This window comes from Pelophylax lessonae (genome assembly GCF_965119305.1).
Source record: "Pelophylax lessonae genome assembly, chromosome: 12".
Classification (NCBI taxonomy): Eukaryota; Metazoa; Chordata; class Amphibia; order Anura; family Ranidae; genus Pelophylax; species Pelophylax lessonae.
In genome coordinates this window covers 48,145,129-48,171,386 of record NC_138779.1, presented here as the reverse complement: position 1 = coordinate 48,171,386, position 26,258 = coordinate 48,145,129, and the positions used below count along the sequence as shown (strand labels likewise).

Below are 26,258 nucleotides of genomic sequence, written 5' to 3'. Positions count from 1 at the left end.
TTCTTACTAGGGATAGACTGATAACCAGCAAGGCCGATATATTGAGGGCCAATATGCACTTTCCCCAATATATCCGTATCGACCCTGGAACTGGCCGATATTTTTGTGACGTCATTCTGCCTTCTTAAGCAGCCTCCCTCGCCTTGGACAGCCTCGTCTGGAGTCGGGACCAGTCTCAAGGGAGTGTATCACAGCCATACACCCACCCACAGCAGCCCAGTGCCGACCAGTCACCCACACTCACAGGCCCTGTGCCAGCCAGCCACCCACAGGCCCTGTGCCAGCCAGCCACCCACCACAGGGTGCCAGACAGCCAGCCACCCACAGGCCCTGTACCAGCCAGCCACAGGCACTAAGCCAGCCACCCACCACAGGGTGCCAGCCACCACAAGGTGCCAGCCAGCCAGCCACCACAAGGTGCCAGCAAGCCAGCCATTAAGCATTAAACAAAAATTAACATGTTCACAACCAGATTTGTGTATTTATGGTCTTTATTTTTCAAAACTTTAAATGTACAAAATATCAGCCCACATTGTGTGACCAAAATATCGGTATCGGCCCTGAAAAAAACCATATCGGTCTATCCCTAGTTCTTAACGCTAAAAGCATTTTCTGGTCTTCCCAGTCATGTGATCACTGATCTGCTATCACAGTGATCAGGTGATTGGGAGTCCATCCTACTTGCTCCTAACAGTGAGCAGGAGCTGTCAGTGACAGTCCTCAGAAAAGAGCAGTGCTGGCTGTGCGCCTATATGGGAACAACACGATGCTACAGCCTGCCATCCTGCTGCCACATATATACATATGACACTTTTAGTGATCCCTTCATTGCAAGAGATAGACACATGTACACACAGCAGCTGATGTAAAAGACTTGTTTCCAAAATACACTTTTCAGTTAGAAGTGGACTGCTACATACCTGGAGGTGTAGGCAAAGCGGGGATGGATTTGCTCTGCTCCAAGCCTGACAATTCATTCTCCTCTCTTTGAGATGATCCAGCTTTGTTACTGGAGTTGAATTCCTGGCTGTTGTTGTCAGCATAGAATAAATCCGTGCTACATATAACATGAGATGTGTCTGGTGAGATGTTCCCTGCAATATCTTCTTTCTCCGCTCTTCCACTGTTCCACTGAGAGAGGACTGTAGCGTCCACAGTCCATGGAGATTCTTGTGCTGCTGATATAGAGAGTTGGCTAAGTCCAAGGTCTATTGATTTATTTGCAGTAGCTTGCAGAGTCCCCAAATCTCTGTTTATACTTTCCTTGTACCATATAGGAGACTGAGAAACTCCACCCGCAACATGAATACTTCCAAACATTTCCGACACCCGGCTAGGCAATGTGACTGTAACAGGATCTGAAATGGTAAGGGGTGGAGATCGGACTGCTTTGCGACCCACCTTTGGTGACAGAGCTTGGACAACCTTCTCAGCAAAAGATGGGGCTTTTGGAATCTTCTCTGCACTGGGACTGCGGTCAGGGGTTAGAAATGGACTGATCAGCCTCTCCTGGAAAGGGGACATGGGCTCAGAACTGTTACCACTGGCAGGAGTTTGGGCTCCAATCTGAAATCTTTCTCTGCCGCTGCCTGGAGTTGTATCAATATGGAACAGATTGTTAGTATCCAGCCCCTCGCTGTCCAGCTTGGGTGGGCTACACTGGAAGGACATTGGATCAAAGTCTAAACTGGCCACACCAATATCTGGTGGACTCAGATCCTCGTCGTCATGAGAACGAGAACTTAACATGGCCGGTACATGAATAAGTCCTTCATCACCATCGCTGTCCTGATCATGGGGTAGATTATCATACGAGTTACAGCGGTTACATCCATCCCGCAGATCCCCATTATAGGAAGCAGACAGGGCATCACTGCTGGAGCGTGGGCGCCTTGGCCGGAAAAGCTTCGATTCCACTGTAAATTACAGACAAGACTGTTAGCAGATCACAGGGCAATTTAGACTTTATTTATAAAGTACTATAAATTACCCATATCCATCACCAATCTGATGCAAACCAAGAAAAATAAACTGAAAAGTGAGCATAAATTTGAGTGAATAGGTTTACAAGACAAATCGGATCTTATAAATCACATCTGAGCTTTTCCGAATATCTAAAAGCAGAATGTGTTGCCAGGGGGTTGCTGATGCCTGGTTTAAATCTACTGCAATACCCAAGCAGATGTTTTACTAAAAACAGCAGCCTGTGAGACTCCCACCATCCTTGTTGTCACACTGGGATTTCAGATACCTATTAAACAGAAGCAGAACATGTGCAGTGATATGCTCCACTGTCTCAAAATAAAAGGAGATGATTGGTGCTCATTTTACAGAGATTCTTTTCAACAAGCTGGAGGATAACGGAGTGTGATGACTACTTCTGTTGGTCAGAAAGTGCTTGTTATTTCCCCCTAGATAAACCATACCTCACCAAATCTTCAAACCACAAAATACATCATTTAGATTTCAACAAAACTATATGGCAAGTAAAGGTGCAGCATCAGACTTACTGTCAGTAGCATGCAGAGAACTCAGCGACTCTTCACTCTTAGCTGAACGCATGGTTCCTGTGTCACCTCTTCCTCCTACACAGACAAATATTAATTTCCAGCTGAATACCTGACCCACCTGGCACATCAACAGAACCAAACATCTAGCAGCCACAATGCCTCACCTGCCATGGCCTTCATCTCGGTGGGTTCACTTGGATTGCGGGTCAGCTTCCTCTTGGACATTGATGATGATGATGATGACTTTCCCAGGTTGAAGAAGGAGCGCCAGCTGCCCACTGGGGACTTCTTCATCTTAGGTGGAGGTCTTTTCCTTAGAGGGCAAACACAGGTCAATTACTGACAGCAAAGCAACAACAATGATCTGAAAATTTAACAGGACGCGCTCTACATAGCAATATTGAAAATGTTCCCAACCTAACATGGCCAGTTCTGTGTTACATATAAACCTGCAGAATTTATTTATCCTATGTTTACCTTTATTCATTCCTATCATCGTCTGACTTGCACTTTTATGAGCACCTTTAGTATGCAAATATTTGTGCGGCACTTTTCGTTGGTTTTTTACTTTGGTTCTCTCTTTGGATTTGGGATTTTATCAATCTTCCCAACTCATCATTGAGTTACTATATTATTATATATATATATTATATACTTCGTTACTATACAAATCCAATCCAATTTTAGAAACCATATCGGACGGACAATCTAGATGATGGTCATTCCTCCAGCTAACATGATTCCTTTATTGCACTTCTATTGTTCACCCCCATGCGCGCCTGGTATTGTTCCCTCAGCTCCCGGAGCGGATGGAATAGAGGACCCTCCATAGCGAGTCCCTTGAGGCAACAGCTTGAATCTAATTGTAAGCAAATTTATACATTATAGACTTTGCCCTATATGGGCATTTTATTTTTATATGCATTGTGGTTTTTATGTATATCTCCTTTTTTATAGTTAATCAATTGCACCAGCTCCTGACGAAGTGTTACAAACATGAAATGCGTAGAGCATATATTATTATTATTATTATATAGTATTTATATAGCGCCGACAGTTTACGCAGCACTTTACAACTTGAGGGTAGTACAAATAAATACTCTTTAATACAGTAGGAATCAGAGGGCCCTGCTCATTAGAGCTTACAAATATGATGCAATCTCTATGGATTATGTATTTATCTTGTCATACAATGTTTTTTGTTTCTACAACCACTTTTATACTTATTGTGACATTTATTTGTATATCTCCCGGCATGCTCTGGTCATTGGGATTATATGTATGGAATCTACTGTCTATATGATGTTACAATTGTGCAAATAAATCAATTTACATTTGAGGTCATTTCATGTTCATTGTTTCAATGTGTATGCACACACTCTTTATTTGTGTAGTTTATGGTCATGATTGACCACACGCCTCATTTAAAGTCCCAAACCCTTTCTTTTATGTTCATATAAACCTGCAGAATGCTCTTACACACTCTTACACAAACCGAAGGACAGCGCTACCAAAATGAGAGCGCACTCTAGTGACCCATATATTTTCAGCCGCGAAGCAGATGATTACAAAAGAGAGGAAGATGGCGATTTTCAACTTCGACGAGGTAAAAAGTTGGTTGCACGGTACCCTGGTGACTGAGAAACTGACAATATTCCCTGATACACACGATACATTTTTACGCACTTGGCAGCCCTGGCTAGAATATTTCCCACTAGCGCAACCATCTACACGCTTTCTAGAACTGTAATCCAGCACTACGAGTCAATAGAACCATAGTGAACCTATAATACAGAGGTGGCCTCCTCCTCCTGCCCACCCACCTCTATTCCTTCTCTTCTTTTCCTCTTACTTTTTTATTTTTTTCTACAGACCCTCTCCACCTAAGCATTGCTTTCCTTTTTTTGCCCTTGAGCAGGAGCAGTACCCTGTTTTTTAGTCTTATGTACCTGCTCTTGCTAGTTCAAGAGGCCCTAGCCAAAGGGCCTTTTTATCAAAACAAGGCACATTGCATCTCCAGGCAGGGCTCTGACAATGGATTATGTAATGATATGATATTGCTTGGGACCAATAGTCCTTCATTTCTTCATCATTGTTTAATGTTTCGTATCGGTGGAGAGATATTCCACCTGCGCTTTTCATTTTTGCATAGCATTCTTGGCTATGCAACTGTCTATTGTTGTGGTCATTTATAAAAATAATAACATTCAAATGAAAGAAAACTCATCAATACTTGAGAGAGATGGCTGGTCTTGCCCCCACCCGGACACAGTTAGCTCCCAATAGGGGTGTCCGGATATCCTTGGGGCACGACCCACCATCACCAGTATGTTACAGAGCTCCTCATACTTAATATTCTTATCATTCTGTTTTACTTTTCCTTTATTGTTTGCATTGACTTGGTTAAGTCACGCACCAATGTACTTATCCCTCTATCGACAGAAAATGGATTATGTCCTATCTGGATGTTTTTTTATATGAAAATCTTCATTAAAAACACGGTAACAGAAAATGTCACCAACTTCCGACGACACCACCATGCTGTTGTCTGAAATGTATGGTAAATATAGAGACCTAACCACAAAAAATAGATTTGTTTCCTTTAGAAATTATTTAAAGCCTAGTTCCATCTTCCCTTGCGCTTTGAAAGATATATATATATATATATATATATATATATATATAGATAGCACTGTGTTCCAGCAGTGGTACAAGGGCTTCCCATTTGCTGTTGGAACAAAATTCAGTTAGTGCCGGTTCACATATGTGCGGCTGCGGCGATCGCATGTAATGTAGGAGCGCACTGCTCCTTCATTACATGCGATCGGCTGTGCGGTGCGAGTTCAGCCATACACTTTGTATGGCTAACTGCACCCGCAGCAAAGACGCACAGGACCCTTTTTTTCAGCCACACCAGGATCGGATCGCACAGTGTTTCACACTTGTGCGATCCGATCCTGTGCGAACTGTAAAGATCGCACTGCGATATGCGATCAAACTGGGGGTGTCGTTAACATTTCATTGACACCCCCAGCATATCGCATATGGCAGTGTGAACTGCCAGGGGTGCGTTTGCGATGCGTGAACAGGCTGCGAATTTGCACCCTTCCGCGATCGCATAAGTGTGAACCGGCACTTAGACTCAATTGAGCTTGAGTGCTTCTCAGCTATTCAGAGGAAGCCTTGTATTCTTATAATTTTCTGCAATGCTTCCTCTGAATGGCTGAGATGGAGATATTGAAGTCATTCACCTGCCTATCAACCTCGGCCCAACTAATTTATGTTTCAACAGCAGACAGGAAGTCCTTGTTCCATGCTGGAATACAACACTGTATACTGTATGTAGCTAATGCTACATACAGCGCTGACAGCATCTGCAGTAATTAGTAAAGGAAATAGCTAGTTTGGGTCAGCTTGGCCCAAAGTAACTATTTAAAGTGGAAGGGAAAATTGAGTTAGGCTTTAATCTTTGGGTGGTCATTCAACACCAGGGTTTCACCAACAAGTGATGCTCCATGTCAGGTTAAGTGCAATACTTCTTATGCAATGCAATACGTCTAATACGTCTTAGTCAGGGCACTTCCAGCTCCTTAAATTTATTTTTCCCCAAAGAAAATAAATATGTCAATTGATAATGATCTTCCTTTTTCCAAAATCCAATGGTTTACTTGGATGAGTATGTGATGAAGACAGACTGAAACAGAAAATAGCGGGATAGTAGATGATGTATGGGGAAGGAGGGAGGAAGCACAGTATTTCTAAACAAATTTCTCTGATTAAAAGTCCATGTTACATGTAGAAGTGAAGGGAAGTAGTTAAGTAGATATTTATTTTATAGTAATTCAAATCATGCAACGTTAAATACCCCTTACTTATAATGTAACTATACTCTAGGATAAAGGAAAACTTGGTATTACAGAAGCATTTCTACAGCTCTTCCACTAGATGGCAGACTTGGCTATAGTATATTCATATGTATGTAAATCTTACTCCATTCTCACCTTTCGGATGGGAAGTCGATAACTGTGTGGAACTTGCCCTGCAGGGCAGCTGGTCCTTCTCCCACCTCAATGTATTTGCTGTCAGCCACCACAGGGGAATTGATCTGAGCTTGTGTCCGCGCTTGAGCCTCTTCCAGGCTGAGGAGCTTTGTGGATGGTGAAGAAACCAGAAGAGATTTGGGCCGAGACAGGGATGTGTGACCTAAAGAAGGAGAAAGTGTCTTAAATAAAATGTCTGATGTGCCTAAAATTCTGACACCTATGGATTCCTAAAACATAGAACTTTTATCGTTGTACATTTGTAGCATTCCTCAATTGTACACACAACACATTTTGTGTTAGTCATAAAAGTCCAATATGAAAGGAGTTTTGCAGGTTTTTTCCCCCTAATATGCATATTGTCACATAATGCCAACAAGGAGTAAGAAGGACCCCTGCTCTTCTCTTTAGCAGCTTTTTGATGACAGACGAAACTGGCCACTGCAAAGGACTACATTGATCCACCGGCAATTTCCTCATAGGGGATTATTAATAATTACACATCTGAAGTGCAATGAATAAAATCAAAATTTTATCAATAAAAGATTTGTATTTACTTTCCAAGTTATGTAGTATGGAGAAGAATTGCCAATCCCTTCTAGAAAGTTGCAGAGTGGGGTGATGAAACATTGCAGGACACAAAAAAACTACACTTTTTAATAAAATAAACCTCTTAATAAAAAACCATCCCTTCCTTTTCTACAGGTATTAGACTTTCTGACTTCAAAAGCTCTGATACAACCCCGTGGAAAAAAGTATTGAATGGCCACTCTTGGAAATGTTCATTCAGTTGTTTATTTGTGTAGAAAAAAAAATATGGAATCACTTCATTCTGAGGAAAATATTATAGAATGATGAAAAAATAAAACAACACTACAGTACACCACTAGTACTTTGTTTCACCACTTCTGGCTTTTATAACAGCTTGAATTCTCTAAGGAATGGATTTAACTATCGAAAAACAGTATTCTTCATCAATCCGCTTCCAACTTTCTCTTATTGCAGTTGCCAGATCAGCTTTGCATGTTGGAGCCTTGTCATGGACCCCGTTGTTTAAATTTTCACCATAGATTTTCAATTGGATTGAGGTCCGAACTATTTGCAGGCCATGCCATTGACATTATGGGGGAGATTTACAAAAACTGGAGCACTCAGAATCTGGTGCAGTTCTGCGTGGTAGCCAATCAGCTTCTAACTTCATCTCATTCAATTAAGCTTTGGCAATAAAACCCGGAAGGTGATTGGTTACCATGCACAGCCGCACCAGATTTTGCACTCTCCAGTTTTAGTAAATAACCCCCTATATGTCTTGCTTGAAGGAACGTTTTTTTTTTTTACTGCTTTTGCCCTATGGCAAGATGCATTATCATTCTGAATAATGATGTCATCACCAAACATCCTTTCAATTGATAGGAATAAGAAAAGTGTCCAAAATCTCAATATAAACTTGGGTATTTATTGAATATTTAATGACTGTCATCTCCCCTGTACCTGACATGCAACCCCATATCACCAATGGTTGTGGAAATTTGCATGTTTTCTTCAGGCAGTCATCTTCATACATTTTCATTTGAACAGCACCAAACGAAAGTTCCAGCATCATCACCCTGCACAATGCAGATTTGTGATTCATCACTAAATATCACTTTCATCCAGTCCAAGATTGCTTTTCAGATGTTGATGTAGATGCAGAAGTTTGTTTTAGAACTGCAAAGTACATGGTGATTACATAATATTTTCCTCAGAATTTAGTGATTCCATATTTTTTTCCTCTGCTTGATCTGCAAAAACAGTTGCAATTGACCACAGTTTCCTCCTTTTTTAAAGCCAGAAGGTTGGAATGTTAAATAAAAATAGTTTTGAGGCATGTCTGTGATTAGTTTTTTTTCTACACAATTAAACAATTGAATGAACATTTTCCAAGAGTGGTGATTTCATACTTTTTGCCAGGGGGGTGTATAATTTTATCAAGGATTTGGTGAAACATAAATCTTCATTATTTTATGGGAACATGTACGTATACAAATATAGAACTTTTGTTTAACCACTTCCATACCACTGGACGTCCTATGACGTCCTGGGCTTTGAGTGGGGATATCTGAATGATTATTCAGATATTTTTTTTACCAGCGATTCTCTTCACCATAAGAACAATCCTAGCAGCTGTTTAGCCGCTTGATTGTTCTTACAGGCGGCGGGAGGGGACACGCCCCCCACCCCGCCGCCGCTTCTACTGGCTCGCCAGTGCGTTCAGCCGGAGAAGGAATCCGCCGCTGGCCAAAGTACACCACAGAGAATACCGAGGACCAGATGGTCCATGGCAGTTTCTGTGACTCTCAGATGCGCAATTTTAAAGCGTGACATGTTAGGTATTCATTTACTCAGCATAACATCATCTTTCACATTATACAAAAAAATTGGGCTAACTTTAGTGTTTTTTTTTTTTTAAAAAGGCTTTTGAAAAATTGCTGCGCAAATACCATCTCACATAAAAAGTTGCAATGACCGCCATTTTATCCCCTAGGGTCTCTGTTAAAAAAACATATATAATGTTTGGGGGTTCTGAGTAATTTTCTAGCAAAAAAAAAAATATGATTTTTACATGTAGGAGCGGAGTGCCAGAATTGGCCCGGTATGGAAGTGGTTAAAGGTGAACTCTATTTTTTGTTTCTTAATGTCCATCCTTTGACCCATCACTGATACCTGGTTCTCAAGCTATACGGACAACCTGTATGCTATCAATTTTGTATTGTGCTACTGGCCAAATGTTGTGGCCATTTTTATTGTTAACGGCATTCTCGGATCAAAAAATAATAATAAAAAAAGTTGAACACTAGGTATGCTCTTTATTTGCATACTTGCATTGCACCATTTTGGACCAATATAGCATGCATATATCACACTCGAGATATGCATACTTACATGCTCCTCTTTACCTCATCCAGTGAGAGAACACCTTGTATTCATATTCATTAAAAAAAAAAAAAACACAAGGGGGGAGATTTAGTAAAACCAGAGTACTCAGAATCTTGTGCAGCTGTGCATGGTAGCCAATTAGCTTCTAACGTCAGCTTGTTAACTTAAGTTTTGACCATAAAACTTGGAAGTCAATTGGTTGATATGCAGAGCTGCACCAGATTTTGTACTCTCCAGTTTTAGTAAATCAAACCCAGTGTGTTCTATGAGTGGGCAGCAGTGCAGAGCAAAAGACCCCCAGTGGTCTGTGTGCAGGAGGTAAAGCTGCTTGACACAGAACCCCAATAAACACCACTATCACTTTAGTAGTACCTGCTACAACAATGATTGTCTGCTACCCCTTAAGTATGAGATATGCATACTTACATTGACCTAAGCTGGACCAATGTAAGTATGCAATAAAGATAATATCTGAGTTCAGTTTTGGTGCAGGAGCTGGAACAGTCATCCTGATCATTACAAATTTGTTTACACTGTTCTGCCCACAATGGGGCAATATACATGTAGTACTTTGTCCCATGTGATTAGGTGGCTCCTAAGTGTAGTTATGAAGTCTGATCTGCTGTGCCAACCCTTGCAGAATGCTACACACGTGTGCAATGCACGTGGCTGCACTGCATTTCTCTGCAAAAATGGGGTTACAACAGGCTGTGAGGATGAGTCGCATCGCTTTCTCATTGCCTGTCAGTAGCCTTTGGAGAGTGATCTGAATGCGGATCGGGCTTCAGAGGCAAGGGAGATTTAGACGCATGTCTAAATCTACCCAAAGTGTTACTTTATGCACTGCATTCATATACTGCTTTTAGACGCTCCTGTATATTTTTTAAGCTCCAACATAATGCAGCTCACCTGCACTCTCTCGTATGACAGAGCTGAGTTTAGGACTGAACAGAACTTCCACATGGTTCAAGATAAATTCCACCACCACCGACTGGATGCGCACCTCCATGAATGCTGCCGTCCCACTGAAACATGCAGACTCAATCTGCTTAGATCTAAAAAAGAGATATGGGTCAGAACAGGAAAACTAGAAATTGATGGACAAAGGGATTTTAAAATTGTATCTTTTCTCTACGTGAAAATAAACCCATCAGTCTCCGTTCTTGACCCGGTCCCTAAGATATAAAATTCACTTCAGCAGGAACAATTATGCTGACCACAAATGTTGCTGTTATGCTGTTCACAATACTGGCTCAGCTGACTACAGATGATCACACGAAGAAACATTTAGTGACATGATGAGGCTAATCAGTAAGGGCTCCATGTATTATACCAGGAGTTCAGCGTCTGTGTTACAAGTGACTTGGGAGGATGGAAAATGGGATTTTTGACTTACCGTGAAATCCATTTCTCTGATGTTCATTGACGGACACAGCTCCTGCCATTCTTGACCATTGGGTTATGTTGCCCCCTACAGGAGTAGGACACTAGGCAGAAAAAACTTCTGGCTACACCCATGGGCAGTCCCAGGGGGGTATACTCCCTCTCTCTGCTATAGTCACTCAGTTTTGTTAGAAGCGGTGTCAAGAGAATTATAAAACTCCACAGAGGGGTGGGGCTGTGTCCTCCACTGAACAGAGGAATGGATTTTGTGGTAAGTCAAAAATCCCATTTTCTCTTTTGTTCATTGACGGACACAACTCCTGTCATTCTTGACCATTGGGACATCAACACGACAAAGCAGTGTTAAACATGAGGGATAAGAAACAGCACAAAATTCCCAAGGCTAAACAGTAGCCAACCAGGCAACATGGGCTCCACCAAAACAAACTGGAGCCCACCTGAAAAAAAACAAGACACCCTCAAAGAGGATCAGGTCCTCTTAAACCGCAACTTTCAAAACCTTGCGGTCAAAGGAAGGATCCGCAGATGCCAACACATCCCACTTTATAAAACTTTGTAAAAGGCTGCAACGACAACCAAATGGCCGCCTTGCAAACCTGCGGCACTGAAGCATGATGACAGAAAGCCCAGGAATATCCTAATAGCCCCGACCACATCCAAGGCATGCAAGGCAATTTCCTTCGGATGTTTAGGCCTGGGACACAGGGAAGGCAACACAATGTCTTCACTCAAATGAAAGTCAGAAACCACCTTAGGAAGGAATGACAGACAGGGGCGAAGCACCACCTTATCCTTCTGAATCACCAGATAAGGTGGATGACAGGATAACGCCACCAGTTCCAACACCCTGCGCGCTGAGGTAATAGCCACCAAAAAAGGCCACCTTCTGGGACATCGTAAGCAGGGCAATCTCCCGAATATTTTCAAAGGGAGGCATCTGTAGAGCTGAAAGCACCAAATTAAGATCCCAAGGTGGAAACAGAGCCCACACAGGAGAAATCAAATGTCGGACACCCTGAAGAAAAGTATGCACCAGGGAGTGTGTGGCCAAAGGTCTTTGGAAAAAGACCACCATGGTTGATACCTGGCCCTTGATGGTACTCAAGGCCAATTTCTGTTCAACCCCCCATTGAAGGGAGGTTAAGATCACTGAGGAGTGAGGATGAGCCCCAAAAAACTTGCGCCACACAATGTACGTCTTCCATTTACGATAGTAGATCTTCCTAGTAGATTTCCTAGCTTTTAACAACGTAGGATTCACCGACTCAGACAAACCTATATCCTTTAGCACCTGGCGTTCAACAGCCAAGCCAGCAACTGTAAAGCAGGATGGAAGATTGGTCCTTGGGACAGCAGATCCTCCCTGAGAGGAAGCTTCCAAGGAACGTCCGTGACCAGCCACACTAGATCGACGTACCAAGCCCCGCAAGGCCAGTCCGGGGCCACTAAGATGACCGCAATCCCTTCTGCCTCGATCCTGCGTAGGTGTCAGGGCAGAAGCTTGAGAGGAGGGAAGGCATAGATCAGACAATACTGACCCCACAGGGCCACCAGCGCGTCTGTGGTGTCCACCAATGGATCCCTTCCGCACCTTTCTGTTGTGCTGAGAAGCCAACAGATCTACCTCGGGGATGCCCTACTGGAGACACAGCTGATGACACACCTCCGGATGAAGGGACCACTCTCCTTGGTCTAACACCTTCCAACTGAGGTAATCCGCCTGCCAATTTTCCACCCCGGGAATGTGTACGGTGGAGAGGGCTGGAACGAACCGTTCTGCCTACCTTAGAATGCCGGCTACCTTCAGAGCCACCAGGTTACTTCTTGTGCCCCCTTGGTGATTGACATAAGCTACAGCCATGGCATTGTTTGATTGAATGCGCACTGAGCATCCCTGAAGACGATCCGGCCAATGATTCAGACACAGTCTGATCGCTCGGAGTTCCAAGACATTTATCGGTAGTCTGGACTCTTCTGGCTTTCAGATCCTCTAAATCAAATGCTTGCCGAGGACGCCTCCCCAGCTCTACACGCTAGCATCTGCGGTGACCACTGTCCAATACAAGAGGAGGAAGGATTTTCCCAGCCGAAGCTCCGGAGAGTGAAAGGTAGGTGTATGCCGCGCTAAGGAAAAAGCAAATTGACTGGTGTAAACTTCAATGCAGCTGTTCAAAATGGTGGTGACCAAATAACTAAAGTGCAGTGCAAATACAGCACAAAGAAAAACAAGGGGTGATGGATATATGGTTAACTAGGTTGCATAATATCAATAATAGGTGAAATTAAAACCGAAATGCAGCTGTTCATAAATAATGGTGATACCCAAAATTCTCGTCTTTGAAAACACCTGGAAGAGGAGGGTGAAACGCGTTGACGCAATTTCCGGTCTACGCCTTAGCGACACGTCACTTCCGGTGCGGTGGAACGCACGCCGTAGCCACAGAGCGTCCAAGCGGCACCATACAGTCAGGAAGGACGAGACCTTTTGTACTACATGCCTGATAATAGCTACGAAATGCATACCTGTCTTGGAGAAGTGTGGCAGCTGGTTCCTTACTAGGACACAAGCTCTGTCGACCCTTATAGCTGTATAGCGTAGGGGTCATTTTTGTCCGGTAAGTGAATACCCAAAGGGGGAGGACCAGCACCTTTTCACTGCACCGAAACGATTGCATGATTGTGCACTTTCTTCTTGGCACTCCAGCACTTTCGTGGGACCCATTTGGGACTGTTTACAACCATCCATCTAGTGGAAATCTTATTGAACTATTTTTATCTGGACTGGCACTTTACTCTATATATTGATTTTACTATTAATACGTTTTCTACACTTAAGCCTTTTTTGCACATTTTTGCATTCAACATTGCACGGTGCACTTTTAAGAGCTCTACATTGTAGATAACCTTTTCTGTGTATTATTCACATTCAATACTGTTTTGCGCTGAGTTTTTATATTTTTTGCACTTGAGAATTTTGGGTATCACCATTATTTATGAACAGCTGCATTTCGGTTTTAATTTCACCTATTATTGATATTATGCAACTTAGTTAACCATATATCCATCGCCCCTTGTTTTTCTTTGCGCTGTATTTGCACTGCACTCCGGAGAGTGAAGCCACCATATCAGGGACTCCTTCGTTCCCCGACTCAGCGCTCTCGGCTTGCCAGACCAGGTTCGTTTGGATCTGCCAGATGAGGCCCTGAAAGGCTTCGAGCCCTTGTCAGTCAACCATGAGGTACGAAAAAACGTCTTATGAGCCAAGAAGGAAGGTCCACGTCTACGATGAGGTTCCTTGTCCTTAGTAGCCTGTGGAAGAAAGATACTCTTCCCCCCTGTGAGACCTTTAATGGTGTCATCCAGGGTAGCTCCAAACAGGCGATCTCCTTGAAAGGGAAGATCGGTCAAGGCATTTTTAGACGTCTGGTCTGCAGACCAGCATTTGAGCCAAAATACACACTGAAGGACCACCTCCAAAACAGATGTGAGCCCTCAGGGGAGCTGCATCTAAAGAGGCACCACAGATAAACTGCAGCCCCTGGACAAGCTGGTCCACCAGCTCAGGAAAGGCAGGGGGGAGCTGTCCCCCTCAGGTCCCAGCGTAGGAGCTTAGCCCACTCGATCAGAGTTTGTGACACCAGGGCAATGGTAAATACCGGCACTCATTGCCGAACCAGCTAAGGTGTACATAGTGAGGGCCACAGCCTCCGCCTTACAGTGAGCCGGGTCCTTAAAGAACTAGGTCCTTACGCCTGACTAGGCAGAAAAAACTGAGTGCCTATAGCAGGAAGAGGGAGTATACCCCCTGGGACTGCCCATAGGTGTAGCTAGAAGTTTTTTTCTGCCTAGTGTCCTACTCCTGTAGGGGGCAGCATAATCCAATAGTCAAGAATGACAGGAGCTGTGTCCGTCAATGAACGAAAGAAAAATTTTATTTATTTTATAAATCGCTGAGCTACACAGAGATAAGCAGGTACCATGAGACCTTAACTGCATAGCATTGCATTGGGGGCATCAACAAGCACTGTGCAGAAAAAGGGAGGAGCACAATAAAATATTGTGTAAAGGGGAAACCTAAGAGGGGTCTCTATGGTCTAAACAGAACAGGTGCACGGTCTCATTCCAGTTTTAACCTATTCATGCTAGTGGTATTGAGAAGTGGGATTTCACTGTCAATGGTCTGTAATTCAGATCAGCTTTCATTTTAGGATGGAAAATCTCTTTAAAAGGTCTTTACTGTCTTATCAGAACAGTTTGGTTTAACTGCTAAATGCGGGCTCTGTCAGCCATTAGGACAAATTGTAAGCCTGAATGAAGGTTAGGCATTTCATGGGTTCCTGATCATGTGATCAAATGTTGATCACGTTTAGAAACCTGGTGCTGGCTCCTGGTGGCCGTTCTGTTACCAGGAGCTGTCAGGGATAGTATTGGTCATAGTGCTGGGGGTGCATAAACCATGCATATATGTTTCAGCACAGAGTAAGGCTTACCTCTGTGCTGCCACATAACTTCGTAGCATTTAGAGTTAAAAAAAATGGGTACATCTTTAATATATTCACATTTCTCCAGCATAAAATAAATACATAACGAGTTGTAAAAACTTCAATGTGCTCCTAACATCCTGTTTGGGCTTACAACACAGTGCCTTTGCTGGGTTTAAATCTCCCAAAAAAACTCGGACTATCCCCCTGCCCCTCCTTACATGCATAAATTGATTTATTTCCCAGAAAAAAAAATGCTGCTGCCTTCAATCCTACTCCCGATGTGCGTAGGGAAATGGCTCTACCAAAAGCCTGTGCGCCAACTAGGTGTAGGGAAAAAGCTCTTGGGGGATGTAGTTCTGGTATATTCCTACATCTATAAGAACTGAACTCCCAGCAGCGGGTCCTGCAAAATATCTGCTTATGATGCCACAGGGAGTCATTTATAATTACAGAAATAAGGTAAAAGAAATAAATTATTCTGCGACATTCTTGGTGATTATTTCAAAATCACCAAGGATATATAATGGTGAGTAAAACAAACACAATTCAACATCAAAGGAACCGTTATTTAATTATGAGTCTTCTATTTTGGCTGGAAAAGAATTCATGGTAATAGCTTTTTTTCCTTTCTGATAACCACAGAGAACAATTTGGCTTCAAGTAACAGATGTTTATCATTGTGGCTCAGCTGCTTCTGCCAGATCACTAATCAAACACAGTAGTGTAAGCCGCCTCCTAGCTGGGCTCCTCAAAGCTCTGGAATGGTCCAGTCCCACAACTCACTGACTTCTGGGCTGGGGACATGGCTTCTTCTTCTAGGGGTTACTGCACATACTGTATAGTGATGGATGTTTGGAAAATATAACCGTATAGCAGAAATCAGTACTTGGCCCTGCTCAAGTGTTAGAACCACAAGAAAAATGGAAAAGCGAGGACAGGCCTTGTACTTTTCATGTACCATACCGAGATGTAATGGTCCCATACCGGAGGAGGTTGGGGGCCCACACAATAGCCAGGTTCTTGGTGTGCATGTTGGTGATGTGGCAGTAGGTTGCAAGGCGGGATAAGTGGCGCATAAGAAACTCCAGCGTCCTGTGAATATAAGATAATGATAGTTATACTCCTAGATAACGCCTTTCATGTTAATATCCACTTTACCTATAAATACTCGCCATGGTATGAGGTTACATAATGTCAGAATAAGATATATAAATGTAACTCTACACTGTTAAATAAAAAAAAGCAAAACCTTGCAATGCACACTATGGATAGGAGAACACTGAGATTCTAAAACTGGAGCAGACAGAATCTGGGCCTGATATACATCATAACCAATCAGCTTTCATCTTCAACTTGTTCAGTCAAGCTTTGAAAATGAAAGATAGAAGCTAATTGGTTGCCATGCATAGCCTCTCCAGATTTTGCCTGCTCTAGTCTAAACCCATAGCAAACAGATGTCCCTGTTCTCTAAATGCTCAGTAATTAAATCTGCCTGGTATAGCTCACTGTATTTTGCCCATCTCTTCTGACCCTTATTCCCCCTTATGAGAAAAGCCCAACTCATGTGCAACTGTTTTTTTCTCCAATCCAGGCACTTTCTTGATTCCGCACTTCTCTATGAAATTCTGTGGCTGTTATAATTCTTCACTGATGTGTTAAAAGCAGACACTTACAGTCCCCTGGGTTCAATAATGGCAAATGTTGTCTGTTTCACAGCCTGATAAATTATACATAGTGCATGGATTCCACCCAGACAGAGAGAATGTTGCAGAATAATTTAACCTGTTCTTGTGTGGATTTAGTGAGCATGTAGGGTGAACATCCCAAGACTTTGGGTGGTTACAGCATCTACTGCTACTAAATCTTCAGACAAGTTCCTTCATGATCATCCCCTCCACATTCCGTCATGCCAGACCCAGAGAGGCAGCAGCAGGGACTGATAAATCCCAGACAATGAAACATGAACAGGCCAACACTCACAACCAGGGCTACCCATTTCATATACAACCTCATGTTTGACAGTGAAGGGTCATCATTCACCCATTTTATCACTGCAGTCTTTCTGATCTGTGTGTTGCATGTCCCAGTCTGATGTATTGAGACTTTCCCTTCATGTCAGCCTCCCTGTGCAGATTCTTCAGCCCACATCTGCCATAGTAGAGCTAGATTCAGTTATTTGATCCAAATTTCCGATGATGAACACACCTTATCCCTTTCCACACTCTTAGTTACCACTACACAAAGGTTGGAGAGAATGGATGAAATTTCACTTGTACCAACCCTAAGGAGGCTGGAAATGACAGTCCATATATATGCCAGACTGTCAAGGAACAATTATTTTGGTGGCAACACACTGACTGATAGCATCAAGTATTGCAACCAATATATGAATATGTTGTAAAACTGGTCTGTAAAGCAGGGGAGTAATGAGTGATTACTGGAAGCACTTGTGACCGCATATTAAAAATTCTTTGTCATCAATCAGCAACTGTGTGCTTTACTCAGGATAAGATGGAAATAACATTTCACCCATCTTAACGTTGTAAGGCTCATATGGCTGGTATAGGAAAGGGAGAGGAGAACACAGGCCATGGACTGACCGGTAATGTGGAGGAGGCAGTTGCTGAATGACATCATGGATCTTCACTAGTCTTTCTTCATCTGTTGCAGCCGACACAGCGTCCTGTTAGAACACATTAAATGCAGATTAGGAGATCTAAAACTTGTTGTGTATAATTTATCTTTGTCAAGATGCAAGGTGTCAAGAGTCTTTGTACAATATGTATCAATGGGCAATCTAAAGAGCTTCTCTCTTCCTATATATAATGTATATACACACACACACACACACACACACACACACACACACACACACACACACACACACACACAGTATCTCACAAAAGTGAGTACACCCCTCACATTTATGTAACTATTTTATTATATCTTTTCATGTGACAACACTGAAGAAATTACACTTTACTACAATGTAAACTAGTGATTGTACAGCTTGTATAACAGTGTAAATGTTGCTGTCCCCCTACAAATAACTGAACACACAGTCATTAATGTCTAAACCGCTGGCAACAAAAGTGAGTACGCCCCCTAAGAGGAAATGTCCAAATTGGGCCCAAAGTGTCAATATTTTGTGTGGCCACCATTATTTTCCAGCACTGCCTTAACCCTATTGGGCATGGAGCTTCACAGGTTGCCTCTGGAGTCCTCTCCCACTCCTCCGTGACAACATCAGAGACCTTGCGCTCCTCCACCTTCCATTTAAGAATGCCCCACGGATGCTCAATAGGGTTTAGGTCTGGAGACATGCTTGGCCAGTTCATCACCTTAACCCTCAGCTTCTTTAGCAAGGCAGTGGTCGTCTTGGAGGTGTGTTTGGGGTCATTATGTTGGAATACTGCACTGCGGCCCAGTCTCCGAAGGGAGGGGATCTTGCTCTGCTTCAGTATGTCACAGTACATGTTAGCATTCATGGTTACCTCAATGAACTGTAGCTCCCCAGTGCTGGCAGCACTCATGCAACCCCAGACCATGACACTCCCACCACCATGCTTGACTGTAGGAAAAACACACCTGTCTTTGTACTCCTCGCCTGGTTGCCACCACACACGTTTGACACCATCTGAACGAAATACGTTTATCTTAGTCTCATCAGACCACAGGACTTTGGTTTTAGTAATCCATGTCCTCAGTCTGCTTGTCTTCAGAAAACTGTTTGTAGGCTTTCATCTCTAGAAGAGGCTTCCTTCTGGGGCGACAGCCATGCAGACCAATTTGATGCAGTCTGAGCACTGACAGGCTGACCCCCCACCCCTTCAACCTCTGGAGCAATGCTGGCAGCACTCATACGTCTATTTACCAAAGACAACCTCTGGATAGGATGCTGAGTACGTGCACTCAACTTCTTTGGTCAACCATGGCAAGGCCTGTTCTGAGTGAAACCTGTTCTGTTAAACCACTGTATGGTCTTGGCCACCGTGCTACAGCTCAGTTTCAGGGTCTTTGCAATCTTCTTATAGTCTAGGCCATCTTTATGTAGAGCAACAATTTTTTTTTTCAGATCCCCAGAGAGTTCTTTGCCATGAGCTGCCATGTTGAACTTTCAGTGACCAGTATGAGAGATTGAGAGCACTGCCAAAACTGCTTAAAAAATTAACACACCTGCTCATCAATCACACCTGAGACCTTGTAACACTAACGAGTCACATGACATCAGGGAGGGAAAATGGCTAATTGGGCCCAATTTGAACATTTTCACTTAGGGGTGTACTCACTTTTGTTGCCAGTGGTTTAGAACATCAATGGCTGTGCGTTGAGTTATTTTGAGGGGACAGCAAATTTACACCCTTATACAAGCAGTACACTCACTACTTTACATTGTAGCAAAGTGTCATTTCTTCAGTGTTGTCACATGAAAAGATATAACAACATTTTTACAAAAATGTGAGGGGTGTACTCACTTTTGTGGGATACCGTATATAATATATATTGCACAGAGCCACATTTATATTACACATACTGCTTTGCATATGTATCTGTAAAAAGTCTGTGATAGTATGTCACAGCTGTGACATTTCCATGAGACGAAGGAGCTAAATCTACAAGTGCCGCACAACAACGTTGTTACATTGGTTGTCAGTGCTGAAGAACTGTCAGTGCTACCCCTGAAAATGCAAGCTAAATTTTTGCCTTCCTGTGTGTACAAAGAGGGAAGAGAATATGTACATGTTTAGGAGCGTGCACCCCAAGTGCTGTGTATATGCCAGAGTGGTGAGTGCAGAAACGTATACCCCAAGTGCTATGTATATACGAGAAGTGAGAGTGTAGAAACGTACACCACGGGTGCTGTGTATATGCTAGGGAGGTGAGTGTAGAAACGTACACCCCAAATGATGTGTAGAAACATATTGTGACGGGAGTCACTTTGGTTGGGGAGTCCGTGGAACCTGGAACCCAGCTTACCTTAGGAGAGGTTGAGAAATCCCTCTCTGATCTCCCTAGGCCCCTCTTATGTGTAAGTCACCCTGTGTCTATTAGGGGCACATGGTGACCAATAAAATAATGGACACTGAGAATATGTTTTGGATTGCTTCAAATGGGACAATAATATTTATAAACAATATCTCTCAAAAAATATATGAAGGTTTAATCCCACTTTACATTGTAAGACCTATAGCTTGTTGTAGACCGCTGCCATGAAGTCTAACTTCTAAATAATCAAAGAATTGTTTAGATGTGGATTCCATGTACTCCCCCTAGGCTGGTTTAAGTGCTAGTTAATTAGCTCAAGTTAATTAAATTACTGTCATCTATTAGTTGGTAGTGGGAAAGTAGAATACTGTTTGTGTTGGTTGGTGTTGGTCTTAGATATGTTAATTTTATTACTGTACACAATTTAATCTGCATAGGAAAATGTAATCAGGCTCCTGACCTGATGTGGTATATATTCAGTGTGAGTTTGTTCCAGATCGATACAAGCTATTCTCGGCTAGTTTTGTATGGGGGTGGCTAGAATATTTGATAACTATATTCAAGACTGAAGGAAACTGTATTCTGACGGAAACCACAAACACAGTGTGGGTTGCGGTTCCGAAGCACATATACTACGGGTGCTGTGTATATGCCGGGGAGGTGAGTGTGGAAATATACACCACAGGTGCTGTGTATATTCCGGAGAGGTGAGTATAGGAGCGTACATCCCAGGCACTGTGTATATGTCAAAGAGGTAAGTGTAGTAGCGTATGCCCTGGGTACTATGTCAGACTGGTAGGTGTAGAAGCGTACACCCCAGGGTCCTGTGTATATGTTGGATGGGTGAATGCATGAGCGTACACCCTGGGTGCTATGTCACAGAGGTGAGCATAGAAATGTACACCCTGGGGTGCTGTGTATATGTTGAAGAAGTGAGTGTAGGACTGTACACCCCCAGACACTGTGTATAGGTCAGATAGGTGAGTGTAGGAACGTACACATGGGTGTTGTGTTTATGTCAGAGAGATGAGTGTAGGTGCATAACCCTGCTGCTGTGTATATATCAGAAAGGGGAGCATATGAAGGTACACCCAGCGTGAAGTAGACGTATACTCACAGAAAACTTTTCATAGAGTTGGTAAGTCAGCAGTGGATTGGGGAGCTCTCGGAAGTAGAGTTTACACAGGGAGCCAACACAGTGAATATCCTGGATGTAGACATCTTTAGTTAGGTCTGGGATCTGCTCCGAGTCAAACTCGTGCCTAACAGGTCGACATAAAACAGATTTAGTGCAACAGATTAACAATAATTAATAATAATGTTTAATGCACAGCCCACCAATGATACTTTGCCCCATGTCTGATAACAATGACGCAAAATTATATATTTTGTTTTAATATAGTGCTGTGCTCTGTATCCCATTTTAATGTATGTTTTCTGATAAAAGTGATGCAGTGTTGCATGTCTGATAATAGTGTAGTCCCCTATACCGCATTCATTTATTATCAATATACACTATAGATTATTATTGTTGCGTGTCTGTAGCTATTGCAATATGTTGCGCACCAGGAACCAGTGAAATGGGACCATCTCTCACCGTAGTTTCTGTATATTGGAGGCAATCCCAGACAAGCGATATATCCCATCCACAACGCCATGTTTCTCTATGAACTCTGTGCAGCTTCGGAGGACCTGGGGGACTTTATAGAGGTAGAAGTAGGAGGAACAGATTAGAAACCACATCACAGCCAGATGAACAAAACAGCAATTTCCTGCCCACACAGCAGACAATGAAGTGAACATTCGCTTTATAATAACACCACAGAGCATTTAATAAAGTCATTCAGAGAATTACTGTCCTATCTCTGCAGCTGGATGCTGGCAGAGCGCCTCCCACAGTGCAACCGTTATTAACTCTTCATATTATTACTAACAGCCTTTCACTAACAAAAATGGGGATCCCGGGAGGATTAGTACACTCCCGGAGGGATCTCTGCAATCAATTTCTCTGGGAACTGAGAGAACTAAACTCAGTTCTGATTGACTAACTGTGCTGCTAACCCACAACATGGCTGCATTTCCAAATCAAACTGTGATGCCTGTAATAAAATGTGCATTTAGGGAAACCTTTGTTGTCAGGCCAACGATTAGCACATTCTACACTAACCACTCCTCTAAAAATGTAGAGGTAAAAATGCTGCTGAGGGTGGTAAGGATGGACAGTGGGGTGTTAGTTTTGGGTGTGACAGGGTTGTTGAATTTGAGAACTAAACTTCATGGACGTTAGTAGAGCTGAAACAACGAATGGATTATGAAAATAGTTGTCAACTATTTTCATAATCGATTAGTTGGTCAGCTGATTAGTTGGCCTGCATACAGAATGCATTATATGTTTACATATCAGGAAATACAGTGCAGCACACATACAGCTCAGTACACCCTCCATACATGTCAGTAAGTGCCTGAGAACTTGTGAATGTGTGAGGAGCAATGCCTCATGGGACATGTTGTCCTGGGCAGGAAGTTAATTGTTCTAAAGGCAGAAGTTTTTTTTTAACCTTGCTATAGGGGTGTTCTGTCAGAAAACCCTATCCCATCAGATTTCCCTACCTATGTAATTTCCGGTGCGGGTTCGTCATGCACCAGCTGTAGCCACGGCTACTGCGCATGCACAGAATAGGTAGGGGAATTTTGATAACATTGTAAGGGGTGAGGCACAAGTCCTACTGCACATGAGCGGGAACATGCGCACCAACGGATCGGGCAGCGGCATTTCTTATAACAAACATACATCCGATCTCCATGGCTCGGGTCGGCGCAGTGTGGGACATCGGATTGTCGGGTCGGTGCAGTGTCGGGTCAGCGCAGTGCGGGCCATGGAGATCAGATGGATGTTTGTTATAAGATATCCCACTGCCCGACCCGTTGGTGCGCATGCACACTACGACTTTTGTCTGACCCCTTACGATACTATCAAATTTCCCTACCTATTCTGCGCATGCCCAATAGGACGTGTGACGTGGCTACAAGCTGCTGCATGATGAATCCACAGCTGATCTCAACCGGAAATGGCTTAGGTAGGGAAATCTGATGGGGTAGGGAAATCTGATAGAACAGGGGCACTCTATACTATACTTTGCAGCCTGCTATTGGGGTAATTTGAAGGCAGGAGGAGCCATAAGTGTCAGTGAGGGACCCCAGAATCAGGGCTGCTCTGTGCAAAACCATCACACAGAACAGGTAAGTAGAACGTTTGTTTATAAAAAAAAAAAAATCACTATAAAGACTCTGTGCAGGGTAGATCAGCATCTGAACCCAAAGAAGGTGGAGGCTGATAGACTGGAGGTAATATAAGGCATTACAATTACATTTAAAGTAAACTTTTACCAGTATTGTGCATTATATTTAACATGATTATATCCATGAAAAAAAAAGTCTCAGCTTTTAGTACTACTTTAATATAAAAGATTAATATATAGAATATATATTATTATTTTCACTGTTTTACAGTATAAATTAACCCCTATAGTAGCGATTATCTTTCTTTTTTTGTACTATAAAGGGCTAATTTTTTTTTTTTTTTACCTCATTATGACAGGTGATACAAAAAAAAAGCATGCTGCTACTAAACGTCTCAGGCCTGGTTCACAGCTATGCGTTTATGGTGCTTTTTGCAGAAACGCACTACGGTTCAAAATGGTTTCCTATGGAACACGTTCACATCTATGCTTTTTTTTTCAGCCGATGTGTATTTGGAAAGGGTCAAGGACTTTTTTTTCAATGCCAAAAAGCACTTTTTTGGTTCAATAGACTTCCATGAAGAAGCTGCAGAAAAGCATGTAGGGTGTTTTTTTCCACAATTTGTGTTTTTTAATCTGTCCAACAACAAACTGGCCAAAAAAGCCTAAAAAAATGCAAAATGCAATTCGCAGCAAAATCGCGTGTGCAAACACACAAAACGTACAGCAAAAAGCACTGCAGAAATGGATCAAAAGCAACTGCATGCTGGCCATACATTATACGAAAAATCGTTCAAACTCATTTTCGAAAAGCAAACACTCGGCCGTGAGAGCAGTTTGTCGTGCCATCATGTAACGACCGATAAATCATTCAATGGACATAAATGAATCCATTTCTTGTTCGTTTTTTCACATATACCTAGTGCAAACAGTTTGGATGAGAAACACATTAACCTTTCAATAATGTATCGTTCGTTCGGCAGAAAATTTCCAAACTTGTCCTTCGTTTTTTTGGCTCAAAATTGTCACAACTGATTACTGATATGTGCCCATTAACTAGCCAAAAACAAACAAACTGTCCAAATGACTGAATTTTTTGAAAAGTGTATGACCACCATTATGCTGGCCATACATATATCGATTTTTGGACGAAAATATTCATACGAAAAATATTTGTACATTAGCTGAATGAAAGAATATTGTTTAAAAAATTGCACTTGCCAAATGGAACAGCTTACAGAAAATCTAAGGGACAGGGCGGAGGAACACGCAACACGTTGGATCCACTGGAATCTATTTCACTTGTCCGACGATTATCTGTCTTACTCTTAACCGGCTTACCGGGCGTGCGGGTGGGACTTTTCTATCTATTTTTCTATCCCTCCCCCCTCTCTTTTTCCTTTCCTTCCTCCCTCTCTCTTACCTCAATTTCTCCCCTCTCTTACATCTCTTCCCCCTCCCTCCTGCTTTAGGGCATTATATTTGCCCTATCCCTCATATGAAGTTATAAAATACCACTAGGTGTGCTCCAAAAATACCACTAGGTGTGCTCCAAACAAAGGGTGGGGGGCTGGTCCGGAGGTCCTCCCCACTCCAGGGTGAGGGATATGATGGGCCCCATTGCCGGCCAAATGTTAGATGCCGGCGGGGATTCTACCCCTCTCTGCCTGGATGGGTGGTGCTGGACTACCTCCCACACAAAATCCTGTATACAACAATACTGCACGTGAATGACAAAGCACTGAAAACAAGACGACAAACGGGCCCAGGTTGCGCTATCAGGGATATGCAAACTGTGGACCTCCAGCTGTTGCAGAACTACAAGTCCCATGAAGCATAGTAAAATGGAAAAGGAGGAAAGCGCCTCTAGAGTGTAATGAATAGTTTAATGGCATAAAATAATATAATTAGTTATCGTGTCTGCTCCAGGGGCTTGGACGTCTGCTCTGTTCAGATGGGTCTAGGCTTCCGGGAGGCGTCTGGAGGCTGGCTCTGGCATCTTCCGGGTAGACCTGGTGTAGGAGCGTGCGGTGGCCGGCAGCGTCTGGCACAGAAAAGGGCAGTGAGGGCAAGATCAGGCTTTGCTGCTATGTTCCTGCAGGTCTTAGGCTTCCGGGAGGCGTCTGGAGGCTGGCTCTGGCATCTTCCGGGTAGACGTTGCAAAGGGAACTCAAAGGCACTCGTGCAGCGGCCGGCGGCGTCTGACGTCACTTCGCCCAGGAAGGGCAGTAAGGGCAAGGTCTGGCTTCACAACGCATTTCGGACATGCGCACTCCTTTCTCAAGTGTCTCGACACTTGAGAAAGGAGTGCGCATGTCCGACTCCGACATCGACGCATGCCCCGAAACGCGTTGTGAAGCCAGACCTTGCCCTTACTGCCCTTCCTGGGCGAAGTGACGTCAGACGCCGCCGGCCGCTGCACGAGTGCCTTTGAGTTCCCTTTGCAACGTCTACCCGGAAGATGCCAGAGCCAGCCTCCAGACGCCTCCCGGAAGCCTAAGACCTGCAGGAACATAGCAGCAAAGCCTGATCTTGCCCTCACTTCCCTTTTCTGTGCCAGACGCTGCCGGCCACCGCACGCTCCTACACCAGGTCTACCCGGAAGATGCCAGAGCCAGCCTCCAGACGCCTCCCGGAAGCCTAGACCCATCTGAACAGAGCAGACGTCCAAGCCCCTGG

At 43.3% G+C, this 26,258-nt stretch overlaps 1 protein-coding gene across 1 annotated transcript in view; it reads right to left on the bottom strand.

Annotated features, from left to right (window-relative positions):
- Positions 1–26,258, bottom strand: part of ARHGAP32 (Rho GTPase activating protein 32) — a 212,873-nt gene that overhangs the window by 11,921 nt on the left and 174,694 nt on the right. The window contains exons 14-22 of the mRNA XM_082273549.1: positions 21,938–22,040; positions 21,458–21,602; positions 17,955–18,037; positions 16,318–16,446; positions 10,376–10,521; positions 6,512–6,713; positions 2,675–2,823; positions 2,511–2,585; positions 921–1,916 (exon numbers count right to left, since the gene is read on the bottom strand). Of these exons, the coding sequence (XP_082129675.1) occupies positions 921–1,916; positions 2,511–2,585; positions 2,675–2,823; positions 6,512–6,713; positions 10,376–10,521; positions 16,318–16,446; positions 17,955–18,037; positions 21,458–21,602; positions 21,938–22,040 (2,028 nt within the window). The remainder of the gene's footprint in view (positions 1–920; positions 1,917–2,510; positions 2,586–2,674; positions 2,824–6,511; positions 6,714–10,375; positions 10,522–16,317; positions 16,447–17,954; positions 18,038–21,457; positions 21,603–21,937; positions 22,041–26,258) is intronic.